At 50.9% G+C, this 16,932-nt stretch overlaps 1 protein-coding gene across 3 annotated transcripts in view; it reads left to right on the forward strand.

Annotated features, from left to right (window-relative positions):
• The window catches only part of Chrdl2 (chordin like 2), a 31,546-nt gene that overhangs the window by 6,520 nt on the left and 8,094 nt on the right, over positions 1 to 16,932 (forward strand). For 2 of the 3 annotated variants that reach the window (XM_004632519.2, XM_004632518.2), the window contains exons 2-6: positions 6,506 to 6,618; positions 10,794 to 10,887; positions 13,013 to 13,155; positions 15,142 to 15,235; positions 16,253 to 16,308. In XM_004632519.2, coding sequence (XP_004632576.1) covers positions 6,506 to 6,618; positions 10,794 to 10,887; positions 13,013 to 13,155; positions 15,142 to 15,235; positions 16,253 to 16,308 — 500 coding nt within the window. Of the gene's footprint in view, positions 1 to 5,297; positions 5,340 to 6,505; positions 6,619 to 10,793; positions 10,888 to 13,012; positions 13,156 to 15,141; positions 15,236 to 16,252; positions 16,309 to 16,932 lie in introns of those variants that run through there. The other variant, XM_023716687.1, reaches the window with a different exon arrangement.

The raw sequence follows: 16,932 nt of genomic DNA on the forward strand, positions 1-16,932 counted from the left end.
GTGCTTGCTTTTCTCCTCTAAGGCCCAGCCCTGAAGATCTTGTGATCTCGCCCTTACAGCATTTATCACTTACAGTTGTCTGCTTTCTTTATTTAGGCTGTGAGCACCGCAGGGCTCTTTCTTTCTTTCTTTCTTTCTTTCTTTTCTTTCTTTCTTTCTTTCTTTCTTTCTTTCTTTCTTTTTCTTTCTTTTTTTTTGAGGTTATGAGCAGAATATATTTATTGAGGGAAAGAACGCTCCTGTCTGAGAATATATCTTTTTAAGTCATGTGCCAGCTCCATGGATATGTATATAGGTTCATACAAAAAGCTCAATAAATGAGGGAACATGCCGGCCAAATAGCTTAGTGGACTGAAGTGCCTGCAAGCCGGCACAGGGGCTGGGGGTTCATCCCTGGGCCTGCCGAGCCAGCCATGCCCCTGGAGCATGCTGAGATGGCAATTGAGACTGGGTGTGGTGGCACATGCCTGTAATCCCTCTTGGGAGGCTGTAAACAAGTGGATCACTACTAATCCAATCTAGTGGTGAGACCCTGAACACCTTGTAGACCCTTCCCTAAAATATAAAAAATAAATAAATAAAAAATAAAATTTGGGGCCACGGAGATAGCTCAGTAGAATAAGCACCTGCCTGGCAAGCACAAGGTTGTGAGTTCAATCCCCGGTACCATCAAAAAAAAAAAAAAAAAAAAGTTTTAGGGGCCAGGGAGATGGCTCAGTAGAATAAGTGCTTTCCTGGCAAGAGCAAGGGCCTGAGTTCAATCCCCAGTTCCATCAAAAAAAATTTAAAAATAAAAAAGAGGGAATAACAGGAAGTAAAATAACTAACAAAAATACTACTTTTCTTTTTTAAGAGAATACAAAATGGTAAAAGAAAAAGAAAAAAAAAAAGACATTAGAAATGATACAGTGGTGTAAGCACCTGCCTGGAAAGCTCAAGGTCCTGAGTTCGATCCGCACTACTGCAAAAACAAACAAAAAATGATGCAGAATTTCACCAAACAACAAACAGGAATAATATTATTTATTGCCTATTGTGCACCTATCCCCCCATTCTCCTACAGATTTTTTTTCTGAACCCTGCCCGGGAGTTGCCACCCCTCACTGGCATCCTTGTCTCTGCTCATTTTCGTGCTGTCCAAAGCAGCAGGCTGTTGCACTGGCTTGTGGCTGTCCTCAGAGGAGGTGCTCTGGGCCACCCTGACATCCCCTTCACCTCTTTGTTCATGCCCTAAACCTCCATCCCATCCTCGACTTCTCCTTCATCCTCTCTACCCACCTCCTTCCTGTCTAATCCGTCCCACCACCTGCCCACGGCACATATGAAGCATCCCTCAAATCTGTGCTTTTGCCTTTTAGCATGCTTCCACTTGGGTCAGGCCCGACGAGCAGAGGCAGCACTACATGGAGGTGACCATGTTGCTCTCCCTGCTGGTTCGCCCTCCACAGTGAGCAGTCCCTAGGACAATCCTCAGCTCACGTTCCTGCCTCCCTAATCCAGACTTTTCTCTTCCTTTGCCGTTGGGACTGTCCAGGCCCTTGGAGAGCCTCGGCCTCTTTCTCCGGGCAGATCTCTTGCCTCTTGCACCCCAGCCTTGCCATTCCCTCTCCAGTTTTCTGAGCCAGTTTCATCTCTGCGTCCCAGGCCGAGGTCTGTGTGGGCCCATGTGGTACCGAGGGAAACTGAGAGAGAGAGAGAGTGGTGAGTGGGACTAGAAGAACGCAGAGCTGCAGGAATAGCCTCGCTGTGGCAGTGAGACCTGGGATGTAACTGCAGTGAGCGCTGCGACGTGTGCACTTAGTAGGCGCTCGGGACTGCTGCACAGAACTTGGGAGTAAAGGAGATACTGTGAGAAGTGCACCGAGCCAGAAGTGCAGGGGCAGTGGCTGGATCTGGGCTTCGCCCTCTGCTTTTACCTACTGTTTAAGTGACTATCTAACATGTGCTAGATGAGTCATATCTACGTGTTCAAAAACTACAATGAACATTTAAATTTTAAATATTATTGCAGTAAAACACACATTGTCATTAAGCTCCCTCAAAATACTCCCCCTTGATGCAAACACTTAACATCATTCTGACTGTGTGTGTGTGTGTGTGAGAGAGAGAGAGAGAGAGAGAGAGAGAGAGAGAGAGAGATGTTATATAGCTTGGTTGGTATTTTATGAACTCCTTCGGTAGCCCAGGCTGGCCTTGGACTCATAGGGATTGCCCTGTCTCGGTCTCCTGAGTGCTGGGATCACAGGTGTGCACCGCTGTGCCATTTCTGACTACTTTTTGAACCTGTTCTGAAAGTTCTTTTCTTGAACCTCTTTAGTCCCATTATAGTGATTGCCTTGATGTCCTGAATAGATTTTAAAAGTTTTCCTTTTAAATCTTCCCTTTTTTACTTTGGGGAAGAATCAGAAGTCCTATGATGCCTGATCCAGTAAGTAAGGTTGCTGGGGACACACGTTCTGTTTCTCCACAAACCCGCCTGTCTGTCGGCTGGTATGCTGCAGGTGCATTCACTATATTTTTTATCACAACTAATAAAGACACTGACAGAGGACTTTCAGAACTGCTTCACAAAGTAGCAAAATAATGGGGTAAGTTTACTCAAAGTAGGGGCAGTATTTTGAGTGGGATTAATGTCAATATACCTTTTTTTTTTTTTTTTGGCAGAACCGGGGATTGAACTCAGGCTCTTGTGCTTGCCAGGGAAACGCTTATTCCACTGAGCCATCTCCTCGGCCCCCCAATGTGCCTTTTAGTGTAATCAACTTTATTTAAACATTCACTGTATATTTCTACATTATCTGATTTCATTCTACAACACCATGAGAGGTAGACATGATTATTAGTCCTATTTAACAGATATGAACAATCTTAGAAGGGTTATGTAGCTTGTCTAAAGTCAGGCTGCAAGGACTGGCCAAATAGCTCAGCAGATACAAGCACCTGCTTAGGCAGACGCAGGGGCCGGGGGTGACACGAGATGGCGAATGAGAATGGGCATGGTGGCACATGCCTATAATCCCAGTGCTTAGGAGGCTGAAAAACAGGAAGGATCATTACAAGTCCAATCTGGGGGCCCCAGGAGATGGCTCAGTGGAATAAGCACTTCCCTGGCAAGTGCAAGGGCCTGAGTTCAATCCCTGGTTCCACCAAAAAAAAAAAAAAACAACAACAACAACAACAACAACAAAACAAGTCCAATCTGTGTAGTGAGACCTTGTAGACTCTGTACTAAATAAATTTTTAAAAATTAGTAAAATCAAACTGCAAATAAAAACTAAATTCATAGTTTACCCAGGCCTATCTGACTCTAGAAGGTCTTTGAAAGAAGATATACTCATCGTTTCAGTTGGGGAGAAAGGTATACACACAGGCTGGGGGCTGGGATAAGAAATGGTGGCAGGTGAGGTGGAGCAGGGCCAGGGCCGGGTAGGAGTAGAAGGCCACAAAGGACCAAGGGCATGCATAGGAAGGGGCAGACATTAGGGATGAACTTCACTGCCTTCACAGCGTCGCCAGGATTGGCCCCTCCTGACATCCCACTCCAATCTACTTGGAACCCCTGAGAGCCTGGAGGAGATAAGCCATTAGCATATCCAAGAATCACCAATCTTAGGATGATGAGATCTTAGAACCACAATACTGTAGAATTCCAGAAACTTTGTGTTCTAATGAAATGCAGCCTCACAGAACAAGGAATTCTCAAATCTTGAATCTTAGAAACCTAGAACATTGGAAGGTCAGAATCTGAAACCATAGATTCCTAAACTACACAGAAGCCCTAAGATCCCAGGCCTCCCACACCCCCTTATTTTGCAGACAGGAAACTGAGGCTCAGAGAACACCTCACAGTGACTGTGCAGCTTAAGGAGGGAGAACTCCTTCTCCTGGCCACGTATAAGGCCCAGCTGGGGCTCCTGCCAGGGCTGCAGGAACAGAGGTGGCTGCATGCCTGACTGGTCTTCCTTCCACTGGGTTTTGGCACAGTCCTGGGCACTCACCTCTCTAGAGGAAGAGCCAGCTCCAAGCATAGCCACCCCTCTTTGTGCTTCTCACCTTAAAGGGTGTGGCGGGTTGGGGACTGTGGCCACAGGAGGCCTCCTGCCAGGCCCCCCACATTCTCAGCCTCTGCCAGTCCTCCTGGTGGGGGAGGTGCCTCCTGGCCCAGGCATTGGCAGAGACACTTTGGTCTTAAAGTTCTGAGCAGATGGGGAGGTAAAGGGGTGCCAACTGGCACAGGAACCAGCTGTAGGGCCACCCCAAGGAAGGTAGGACAGGGTTTCTTCAGCAACTGGCTGACCTAAGGTGGCCACAGTGTTGAAATCACCCCCACTCTTGTTGGGGGAGGGGACTAAGGAAGAAAGACATTATTCACTCCTTGGAGAGTTGGGTTGGCTGGCCCAGTCCCCCAGCTGGGCCTGTGTTCCACCCTCTGCCAGTGGAGACTGAGAGATAAACACAGCTCATTTGATACGGGCCAGCCAGGCTTTGCTGGCTCCCTGGAGCAGGGATCTGCTGTCTGGTCGCTCCCTCCACCATTGGGCCCTAAGAAGCTGGTAGGGAGAGAACTCAGCTGGGGGGTCCTAAAGGCCTCCCTGCCGGGGGAGCACGAACTGACACACCGGCACAGTGAACCCAAAACTTTGTCCTGAGGGGCTGAACAGGAGTGATGTGAGGAGTCAGGGGAGATTGATGTTAGCTTCTCATAAAGAAACCTGGGCTAGGGAGATGGCTCAGTGGAATAAGCACTTGCCTGGCAAGCACAAGGGCCTGAGTTCAATCCCCGGTACCGCAAAAAAAAAAAAAAAAAAAAAAAAAAAAAAAAAAAGAAAAGAAAAAAGCTTTAAGCAAGTCATTTAGATTCTGTGAACTTTGTTTTCTTATCTAGCTTCCTCATAAAATGCCAAATTGCTGCAGGATGGATAGTATCATTTAGTCCAGATTTCAAACTATGTTGGTCTTCATGCCATTCAGTCATGCCTCCTAGATATCTTTGAGCTTGTTATCACAAGTGTCTAATAGTAGCGCTCCCACTAAGTATCAAGAATTGGGCTCGTACTGAAACTGTCCTACCAATTTGGTTTGAAACTGTCTCATCGCTATGTGTTTATCAATAAAATTATGGGGAAAAAAAGAATTGGGCTCAGTAAACACTCTCCAAACATTACCCCATTTAATTCTCAAGACAATATTTAGATCATTAAGTAACTTATATAGAAAGCTCATCCCAGAGAAGGTAGTCATTCAATGTTGATTCTTTTCTCCAGATTGCAATCTCATTTGATCTAACAAAACTCTGCTGGCACCTTATACCGCATCTCCTCTTCCCCCAAAGAGCTCAGGTAATGGAGAGCCTTCCCACTGGAAAGACAGCATCCCTCCTGGGATCCCTGCTCCCAGGTACCTCTGTGGAGAATTGTTGGTGGCCACAGGGCAAGAGGCAGAGGGGTAGACAGAGTCTGCGGTGCTGGACAGGAGGAGGCCTGACTTGGGGCTGGGTAGGGAGCAAGTAAGAGGTGAGTGGAGGATGCCTTGGTTAAGAGAGATGAAAGACAGCTGGAGATTTTAAGAGAGCATGATTGAGGAGAGATAGGTAACCCACCCCAAAGGAGCCCCAGAACTCTGTATTTCAGCTATTCTTAGCAGCATTTACCTACATATTAACAACCAATATGCAGCTTATTAAGCACATCTCAGAGTAGTAGCAAAGATGATGTTGAGGGACATGAAGAGGTCAGTTTCCTAGCCACCTTTCCACCATGGCTAGTCAGGACATAGGGACATATTTGGTGAAAAAGCTGGAAAGCTGCTATAACTTGTTCTATTAAAAGGTGGGACACAGGACCCAGAGAGGATCTACGTGTGCGTGTGCATACTCTGTGTATGTGCATGGTGAGTTGTGAGGAGGAGGACGGAGAAGGGAAGGAAAGTCATGATGATGTGAAAATAAATAAATAGGGCCGGGGAGATGGCTCAGTAGAATAAATGCTTGCCTGGCAAGTGCAAGGTCCTGAGTTCAATGTCCAGTACCATAAATAAATAAATAAGCACATGGAGCAAAAGAAAACAAGTGTGATTATGAGGATACAAGGAGCACTGAACTGAGTCAGGAGACAGAGCATTGTCTCTGCTTGGTGACTAACTTGCTTTTGCGAGTAATTCATGCTCTCTGTTCCCCATCATATCCATCCAATCATAATGACTAGCAGTTATACCACGGCAAAGGCCATGAAGCATCTCACTGCTTGTTTCCCTGCTGCCGTGTGAACCAGTGCTAAGACGCGGAGGGGCCCAACTACACAGCATGTGTGTGGTCAAGCCAAAATTTAAAACCAGACATTTTGGTCCCCTGATTAGGACAGCATATCTGGTGGATAACTTGTTGTCTGACTAGAAGAGACCACCTGAAGGATGGTCCTGATGATGTATTTCCTGAAGCCAGAGATGAAGGATGCCACAGATGTTGTGCTTGTACCCCTGGAACTAATAGCACGTGTTGGTTTGCCAGGCCCAGACCTGTTCTGCCTCTTCCACGAGAAAAGATATTCCCCCGGTGAGAGCTGGCACCCCTACTTGGAGCCACAGGGCGTGATGTATTGCCTGCGCTGTACCTGCTCTGAGGTAGGTTGCTCTGGCCATGAAGCCACCAGGCCATCTGCATCAGGTGTGTATGGTAGACCTGCAAAGAAGTCACCTGGGAATGTCAGATGACAGCCTGCATCCAAAGGTCAGGGGTGCTTGGAGCGAGGTCTCCTCAAATCATGCTGCCATTGACAGCTGAGGGGCTTGGAAGCAAGTCCCCTCTCTCCCAAGTGCTTAGTCCCCATATGTCTCCTGGGGCTGAGTCACACAGCAGGTCAGTGACTGTGCGGGGTTGAGGCCCTGAGCCTTCCACCTCTCCTCCCAGCCTTCTTCTCCCCTTGCACTGGTGACAACTTCCCTGCACCCCGACGGCCCACAAGAGCCTTCTGACCTTGCCTCCTGTTCCTTCCTCCCTGTGGATGACTTGCACTCTCCTCAGGAGGTGCTCGCCCAGCTCCACTGGCCCACATCTTTGCTCTCTAAGGTTTTGACCAAATGGGCAAGTGGTCTCCACCTAAGTATAGATTCTGCTTATGGGCTCCCCCATAGCTTTCTGTGTCCCTTCTCCTGGTCACTATTGACGGTTATATGCCCCAGTCAGTGACCTGCCCTTCAAGACCTTCAGATCGTGCTGGGCTCTTGCTTATGCCCCGGGTGATGCCCTGCCAGAGGCTGAACCAACTGGGACAAAGACTATATTTTTATTTTCATTTCTGTCTCTTGCTACCTCACCCCAACTGCATGTGTCAACTTTCTGTCACTATAACAAAACACCTGAGATAATCAATATATAAAGAAAAAGGGTCTATTGTGACTCACAGTCTTGGAGGTTCTGGGTCATGATCAAATGGCCCTGTTACTTTGGGCCTATGGGGAGGCACACATCCTGCTGTTTTGGAAGCAAAACAGAGAGGAGGAGACCAGAATCTTTTAACCCCCTTCAAGGGCTTGCCCTCAGCAACTAAGACTCAGTGACCCCCTTCATGTGCTCAGTGACCTCAGATTCCTCACAAGCTCCCACCTCCTGTAGGCCCAGGGTACCTCCCAGTAGCACTAGTGGGCAAGCAAGCCACACAGACCTTTAGGGGACATTCAGCATCCAAACTACAGTACCCAGCCACCCTCCAGAGGGCCTGTATAGTTAGTGGAATAAGTGAGGCCAGCATGGCAGAATTCTCAGGTGAGAGGAGAGGTTGGAAGAGTGGGAGAATGAAGAGTCACTGGGGGGCTCCGAAAGCCCTTGGCTTTTGTCCAGTTGCAGTGCGGGCCACTCTGCATGTCCCCAGTTCCCCTTTTCTGGTTGCTGGTACTTGGCGGGAGGGTGGCTAGCTGTCAGTTGGAGCCAGCTCTTCAGCTTCCTCCTCTCCCCTTCAGACTGAGAGAAGAAGGCAGAGGCCTCTTGTACAGAGCTTCAGGGTAGAGGCCCAGAAGAGCACCTAAGACAGTAAGGGATGGGGCAGGAGGGACCCTGGGGATCACTTCCAGGCTCCTTCCCTCTGACTCCAAGCTTCTACCAGGTTGGCCTCAGGTAGGACCTGACACAAACAGGCCACCAGCACTCCCCACCCCCAGCAGTCTCCTCTTGAGTTTTCTTAGCACATCTGAGGCCAATCAGCCATTTCCAAAAGAACTTTATGAAGCATAGCCAGAGAACAAAAAGGAAACCATAACAGAAAATTCCAGACATATCATGGGCCCAGTTGACAAAGTCCAAGTTTCATGATCTATTGGAGCTAAGACATTTTTCCTTGCCCAGAGTTCATACGCACACACACACACACACACACACACACGGAGTTTCCCTAGCCCCAAACTTGAAATTCACTCAAGTGCTTCCACCCTTCTCCGCCATCACCACCCCAATCTCAGCCATCCTCATCTTTTACTGGGGCTGCTGCTCAAGCCTTCTAATAGGTCTCCTTGGTCCCGCCTCAAAATCCACTCTCAGCAGAGCAGCTGGAATGATTGGTTCTGACTGTGTCATTCTATCCTTAAAATCATCCAGTAGCTTTTCCTTGTACTTACCATAAAATTTAGATTCTCTGCAGCCTCACTCCACTCTTGGTCTCTGAGCTGTGGCCTCGCCAGTGCGCCATGCCGGGGGTTCTTCCAACATGTGAATCACTTCTGCACTCGCCTTCCACCGAATAGCCCACCAGGGACCTCTCACAAATGGCTCCTTGTCCCCTAGTTCCTAAAATGAATGGTATGGGTGTTTCTAAAATTATTATCCCAATTACATTATTCTGCCTTATCCTTGCCACAGATTTAACACGTGAAATTGTCTTATTCCTCCTTGCTTACTGTCTTCTAGTCTACCTCCTGTCACCAGGGCACTAGGGCAGCAGAGCAGAAGTCTTGTCAGTGTCGCCCATCACTGGGCTCTAGGGGGCCTGGCCCCTCACAGACACTGGCTGTGCATGGTGAGGGGTTGGCCTGTGCACTTCCACCAGTTCAGCTCAGCATTCCCAGGCCCATGACAGTACTTACCTTGCTGTGTGACTGCAAGCAATTCACATCCAAAGTACTCTTTTCTCTTTTCTCTAGTACCTTCTCTAAGACTGTGGTTAAGATGACAAAGGATATAATTATGCATATTTCATACAAAGGCCCTCTGTTGTAGCCACTCAATACACGATGGCTGGGACTCTCTGGAGAGGTTCCCTTTGGCCACAAAGGACTTCACCATATGCCTCCCGCTGGCCCTTTCACCTCCCAGGTGTCTCTGCCTGATCCCCAGCTGTGAGCTGTGGGTCACCTCCAACCTGCAGCTCCTCGGAGGCCAGAGTCAAGAGAGACAGTCTAACTCTCCTGGTCATGTAGTTGGCACTCCACCTACTTTCTCATCTGAGAGCCTCAATTTACCCTCTTACTGCTGAGGTGGCGCTCATGTGTGCTGGGCTTCTAGAAGGCCACTGTTACAGCTCAGTGCTAGACTCCTGGATGTCCCTTAGCACTGATTAGACCTTGCAATGATCTGGCCATCTTGGGCAGCAGGGCACCCCGAGAGGCCAGCGCTGGTCTGAGACCTCCCATGGGATGGACGTGCTGTCAGGACCTTTGCTGGCCAGAGGGCAGTGGGAAGGAGGGGGGGAAGGGGCTGGGAACACTTCTTACCAACTTCACACTTGTGAACAAAGCCAAGTGCACTCACCCAAGAGAGGTCATCTGTGCCTCCTGTCCTTGCCCCCTTCCTCTCTCGTTCACTCATTCGTACCTTAGCAGGCATTAACTCAGAGTGAGGGCCTGTGCCCGCCACTCCATTGGAGTTCATGGTTGAGTAGGTGAGGCAGAAACACAAGGCTCGTCACCACGCAGGGCTGTGAGGCTGTAATGTGGTAAGGAGGGGTGGGGCCTGGACACTGCCTGGAGAGCTGGGAAGACCTCCCCAAGGCGTGCTGGCCTCTCTCCCTCTGTTTCTGGTCATCTCTATCTATGCATGTTTCTCTGTCCAATTCTCTTATTTGTTGTATTTTGAGAAAGTTGGAAGAGCCCTGGGCCCTTCCTTCTCTGGCACCAACTCCAAAGGCTCCATTCAGAGTTACCTGGACCTCCCAGAGATTTAGGGCATAGGACTCACAAAGGCCTGAGCTTTGTCCACATCAGGTTTGTAGCCCTGTCCCCCTCCCCATCACCTGCTATCATGTGTTACTCTTCTCCCTTCCCCACAAGGCTCAGGCTCAGAGTTAAAAGAATAAAGCCCTGGAGTTATAGTAACACATCAGGGTTGGTGTGGTGGCACTCATCTGTGATTCCCAGAACCCAGGAGGTGGAGGCAGGAGGATTATTGTGAGTTAGAGGCCACTCTGGGCTACACAGTGAGTTCAAAGTCAGCCTGAACTATAAAGTGAAACCCTGTCTCACCCACCTCCAATAGCAGCATGCTCAAAGCTTCGAGATCAATGTCAAAATGATTCAAGGGTTTTGTTTGTATTTCTCACAAACCTTGAAGGGGGCTCAACCTCTGAGCACATCTATGACCAGGTCTGCCCTTCTCAGGTAGGTGAGGAATGTAGATGAGTGGACCATAGGAGGCAGCCTAGGCAGGGGCAGGGGAGGGACTGGGCTCACTGGAGTTTATTGTTTTTAACCCCAACCACAGACATAAAACAAGTCAGAGTTCTGCAATTGGGGTGGAGGCTCTGGGAAAGGACCTGCGCAGGTGAGAGGCTGTGGTTCTCTGGAACCAGGGCTGACCCTTGTGTCCCCTTCAGACTGCCCATGTGAATTGTTACCAGCTCCGCTGCCCGCCTGTCCACTGCCCCCAACCTGTACTGGAGCCCCAGCAGTGCTGTCCCAGGTGTGTGGGTAAGTACTCTCAACCCACGCCCTGCCTTGTGTTAACCTCCCTGCTGCCCACTGGCCCTCACCTCACCCAGACACAGGTCCCCGGCTGAGCAAAGCCCCTGAGAGGAGTAGTGCAGTCCACCCATCAGATGTGGTGAGCTACAGAGATGCTCAGGGAAGGAATATCCTGGACCTCCAAGTAGGGTCGCAGTGAACTTCCCATGATCACCTGGGAGGCAGAAAATGAACAATAGGTTGGGTCTTGCTTGAGACACTGAGTGGCATGCTTGGGCTTCATTCTCTTAGTCAGGCTGGAAGCAGTGGGCTAGGCACATTCCAGGAAGGGAAGGTGAGTAGTCTTGGGCCAGGCGGTCTTTGCATTGTCCATTTTCTGTTGCTGTAACAAAATACTTGGGTTCTTATAAAGAGGGTTGTTTAGCTCACAGTTTTGAAGGCTGAAGTTCCAACATCTGGTTGTCCCCTCTGATGGGGTCCCATCTGTCAGGGTCACAACCCAGCAGAGAAATAGAAAAGGAACTGGCTGCATGAAGAAGTGAGAATATGCTTTATACTGACTCATGGGGACTCACTGGGGTCCTGTAGGCCTACGTTGTCCCTTCCCTTCCGAGGGCAGTGTCCCCTGGTGATCTAATCAGCTTCTGCCAGGCCCATCTCTCAAGAGTCATTCCACCTCCCAAGAGCACCACGCAGGGACCAAGTTTCCAACACAGGGAACTCTGGGACATTCAAAGCATCCAAACTGCCCCAGGGGTGGGAACAACAGAGGAATGAGTCCATTGTACTCTGACTTTCCTCCTGGTGTGAGGTAGGGGACACTCTGTGTCCGAGTGCTAGATGTCTGTGATTCCGCGACTTTAGGGGACTAAAAGTGTCTGGGACTGGGGCTCTAGGTAGTAAAGGGAAGAGAGAGGACAAGTGATCCAAGAAGAAGCTGGCATAGCCAAGGGGCCTGCGAAGGGCAGCCAGGGCCAAAGCCAACGTGGGGCTGGGATGGGAGAAGTGAGGCTCGGAAGCATCAAGGTGAGGAGGAGGAGGAAGGGACTCCAGGGTGGCTCTGGAGACTGGCCCTCCTGGGTGGGAAGAACCCATTTACTTGGTGGGAGTCCAGCAGGAATCTGACCATGGCTCATAAAGATTCTGGGTTCCTCTGGGAGAGTAGAGGCTTCCAGCCTCATCCTACCTGGAGATAAGCAGCATACCTTCTCCACGTCCAGTGCCGACTCCAGTCTCCACCTCTGCTGGCCGACTTGGGGTGTCCTCGTGCCTTGGCCCAGTGGTCTTTACTACCCACCACCCTCCGTTCCCTGCCCTGTTGCCAGCTCCACTATGCTTGTTCTTAGACTTTGTTTAGCCATCAGCACTTTGAGAAAGGCATCCCTAACCTCCCTCCTCTGCTAAGTCGGGCTTCTGCTCTGTGCGCCTACCCACCTGGCCTTATAGCAGCCTGCGGTCCACTGCTTGTGGCTTGTCTCTCCACTCAGGTCAGCTGTGGCCTTCTTGATGGCAGGGACTGAGTCTTGGCCATCCTTCCATTCCTAGGGCCTCGCAGAGCCCCTGCTCTTGTGAAGGCTCTTAGCAAGGGCACCTTGATTGAATGCATGGTGGGTTTTCTCAGAACTGGGGGCCTCCTCCTCACCCAGAAGGATGGGGGCCAAGTCATGGGCAGGTGAGGGCTCTGATGGCTGGGAATGGCAACAGTTTACACCGTGCACAGACAGTGGAGCTCATCCCAGCCGGGGAGTGTAAGTCTGTGCCTGTTTCTCCCCAGCCGTATCCCTTGGCACCTAGAATAGTGCCTGGCACTGGGAAGTGCTTTGTGAGTGTTTATGGACCTCAGTGGAGCTGAGGCTTTTGGCTTTTCCTTCTTGCTCTGGTCAGGGCCATCGCAGATTTGCAGGGATTGCAAGGCTGTGGTAGAGACTGGGATGAAGGGTCACGGTAAGATGTCGCTAGCAGCAGGACACCTCTGTTAGATGGCATTAGCAGTGGCTAGGATAGCCAAGGCCAGAGCTCAAAAGACATAAAATGCGTAATTTTTGAAAAATGGTCGACTTACATCTGGCAAAGATTTCAGATCCACACAAAACCTGATTTTCCTTTTCCTCCTGTCCCTCCCCACCTGCAGAACCTCACACCCCTTCTGGGCTCCGGGCACCCCCCAAGTCCTGCCAGCACAACGGGACCATGTACCAACATGGAGAGATCTTCAGTGTCCGTGAGCTGTTCCCCGCCCGCTTGCCCAACCAGTGTGTCCTCTGCAGCTGTACGGTAAGAGCCTTCAGTGTCCCTGCAGCCCAGGCCAGCGCCCCGGCCTGCAAAGAGCACAGCAGTGTGGTTGAGCAGAGGGGCTTCCCGTGCTCCCAACAAAGTAGAATGAAGGAAGGGGCTGGGGAGGGGAAGGGACATGGGGGGTTGGAATGCCCTGCCCCAGCTACATGGGGTGAACTTCCTCTGGGCTTCCGCGCCCTCCTGAGTTCCCTGTCACAGCACTGGTTACCTGCTACAGACAGGTGTGTTCTGTCTCTTGTTTTCCCCAGTAGACTCCTTGAAAGGAAGAAACATAGCTTGGGAGTGGGGTGGAGTGGGGATTGAACTCAGGGCCTTGGGCATGTTAGGCAAGTGCTCCACAACTGAGCCACACAACCCCAAGCCCAGAACATACCCCTTTTGTTTTTGCTTTCTCTGCTGCTCTCAGCCCAGGGCTTGATTACAGAAGACACCTATAGTAGCTCCAGGACAGGGGGTGAACGATTATTCAGTCCTAGGGCATGAAGCAAGGCCAGATAGTAGCAATGGAATTTAACCTGAAGTTACTTAAACTCTGTCCTGCCTAGCTAGGGCCAGAATTGGGCCTCAGGAAATGCAGGGCTGACTCCATTGTCAGCAGTAGCAGAGAAGGAAGCCAGGTAGAACCTGATAAGGTTTGCATGTTAACCTTACCTCAACTGTGAATGGGCAGGAGAGGCCTTTCCAGTCTCCTCAGAGGTGGTCATCAGACTTCTCTGTCCTGAGTCCCTCTTAGTCTATGAGGAAGACTAACTGGTTTTTCCTAACATCTTCTCTAGAGGAGGTGTTGGAGACCAACATTTGAGGTCCAGCTCTGGTCTGACATTGTGTGTGACTTTGGGCCTGCTGCCCATCTCTTCAGAGAGAGGATATGTCAGTCTGAGGCTTGACCTTAAAGTCTCTGGACTCCAAACAATCTATAAATCCTGGGGAGTGCCTTTCCCCAGCCGAGCTAGTGGTATGTTTTTGCATACCGGGGGTCTAGGATGTTGTTCCCCTAGGCTCATGGTAATACCTGTTTATATACAGCATCCCAGATGCTCAAGAAAGACATCACTACTGCTGTCTTCAGATGAGGAAATTGAGGCACAGAGCAATTAAGAGCCTTGCCTAAAGACAGGTAGCTAGGAAGTGGCAGAGTCAGAGTGCAGACCCAAGGCTGTGCAACCCAGAAGCCCACGTTATTTCCCGGTGTCATGCCGCTCACGTGAAGTGGTAGAGACTGAATGATGGGGAGCAGTGGGGAGAGGCAGAAATGGGGAGTGACCTGGGAAGAACATCCTAGTGATTGCTTTGTCCATTCTCCCTGGGCACTTAGGTCCTCTTCTTCTCACCCTTGTTTATGGGACTGATTGACCCCTGGCCTCCTCTGAGGATCAGATTCTGACTTTTGGGGCAGCAACAGAGAGAGGACACCAAAGTAATCAGGCTTCCTGACTCCCAGAAGGCACTTCACTTGTGATGTTGCCTTTCATGAGTGGGTTCTGAAGCTGGAGACCCAGGGCTTTCAGTAAGATGAAGATAAGCCTAGGTGTCACATACTAGGTCTTCTGTGATCTCCACCCCAGCCCCTGTTCCAGGCCAGGAGAGAAGAACATTGATTTCAGTGGGAAAGACCTCAAGGCAGGCTTTGCTTTGGCTGTCTGACTTGATGACACAGCCCCTCCCCATACACACACACTGGGGTTCCCTTCATTTGGAAGATGGGGAGAAGCCCTCACAGGCTGCTGGGGGACACTGGGAAGATAGGGTGTAGCAGGCTGTGGAAGCTGAAGAATGAATCCCTTGGGTCTGGGAGCAGGAGTGGGGAGGTGTGACTTCCTGGAAGGCTAAGTAATTTTCCTGGGAGTTGGGTCCTTGTCCCCCGAGACCTCAAGCCCATCTGTTCACAAGGAAAGGGGCTCCCTGCCCCCAGAGGCTGGTCCTCATTGGAGCTCACTTCTAGCCCCTCTGTACTCTGTCTGTCAGGAGGGACAGATCTACTGTGGCCTCATGACCTGCCCTGAGCCTGGCTGCCCCACGCCCTTCCCGCTGCCTGACTCCTGCTGCCAGGCCTGCAAAGGTGAGTCTGTCCCTAACTCTGACAGTGCTCCCATCCCATGGGCATGCCATGGACCCTGCATGCCAGGAGTAGCCTGGGACATTCAGCATGTGACAGTGCATGCCTTTCTCAAGATGGTAATGCTTTCCCTGGACTCCCCTAGAAGTAGAGCCCAGAGCAGAGGCTGATGGGACACTGCTGCTGTTACTGCAGTTCCAGTAAGCAGGCATGAGGGACAGGGGGAGAAAGGTATGGAAAGAGAGATAAGCAACCCAGGAATGTGTCTGGGAATAGGCTTCTGCTTGGCAACCAAGTGTGACCCTGTGCTCTGTAGTCTTCTCAGAAAAACCTACCCTTGGTAGAGGAAGAGGTAAGAATTTACCCAATCACTCATCTACTCCTATAGGTAAAAGTTCACCTCGGGGGTGCGAATTCCTGATGTTCTCATCATGTGTGCATTTCTGGGTGCCTTGTAGCCCCAGAAGCACCAGGTGGGAGCAGGGACAGGAGACAGAGAACAGGAGGTGAGGGAAGGGGCTGGGGAGATGGCTCAGTGGAATAAGCGCTTCCCTGGCAAGTGCAAGGGCCTGAGTTCAATCCCCGGTTCTGCCAAAAACCAAAACAAGACAAAACAAAAAATATACAAAATTAGTAGGTGAGGGAGTGAGGACAGATACTGCCAGATGGGGATCGAGAGAGGGAGGTTGGCTGGAGTGGAAGAGGCCCTGCTTTCCAGCCTATGATGAGCAGAGACCATCCCCATCAGAGAGCCTGGGCTCCTGTCTCCCTGTCTTTCCTGGGGCACAGGACCACAGCTAAACTGGTCACCCGAATGGAGTGCCGGGGTCTTGGGCCAGCCAGGATGAGCCCTCAGGGAAGGCCCAGAGTCCCTGAGGTGACAAAGACCACACAAGATGATGTGGCCCAGCCAACCAGTTCAGTCCTAAGGGTGACCAGGGCGTCAAAGGGGCAGATGAGGTTTTGGAAAGGGCAGAGCTTACAGGCGGAGGCTGACCGCGCTTCTCTTTGAGTTTTCAGATGGGGTGAGTGAGAAGTCAGCTGAAGAGGATGCCTCACAGCCACAGTGGGGCGAGGTGAGTGCACAGCCCTCCCACAAAGCACAGGGCAGGGCAGAGCAGGCCGTGTCCAGGCCAAGACGCATCTGCCTCTGACGCAGGCAATGCTGGTTACCACCCCCAATTCTTTTGGCCCCTGGACAGCCCCCTTCCTGGCAGGTTGCACACAGGGCAGGAGCCAGCACCAAGCCTCCTCTTCCCTCTTGGGATTCTCGCCGACAGTGTTGGTTACATCCAGGGCCACTGTCTGTCCTCAGCCCAGGCTGTGAGCAGGACCAACTCTCCTGAGGGAGGGCCTGTGGCTTGGCTCAGGCTCCCCCACCCGGTTCCTGGGGCCTCGGCTCTTTGTCTGGGGTCTGCTTTTCTGTTCCTCACTCTATCTTGGTGCCTTTTGATCTTCTCTAAAGTTCAGCGCTCTCTGGTCTGAGAGGAAGGAGCTGGGCAATAAGCCACACGCTCACTCAAGTCCCCCTCAGCCCTGTGTCCGTGATGGGAGCCTCTCCAATGCTGTCTTAGTGTCCTGAGCACGAAGGCGTCCCCAAGGCGCAGGCTCATGACCTCTTCTCTGCCAGCTCGTCCTCCTCCATGCTGGACCTCCTCAGGTGGAGCCTGCGCCACAGGACCTGAGCCGTCCCTTCCTTT

The sequence above is a fragment of the Octodon degus genome, unplaced genomic scaffold (genome assembly GCF_000260255.1).
Source record: "Octodon degus isolate 3935 unplaced genomic scaffold, OctDeg1.0 scaffold00049, whole genome shotgun sequence".
NCBI classification, from domain to species: domain Eukaryota; kingdom Metazoa; phylum Chordata; class Mammalia; order Rodentia; family Octodontidae; genus Octodon; species Octodon degus.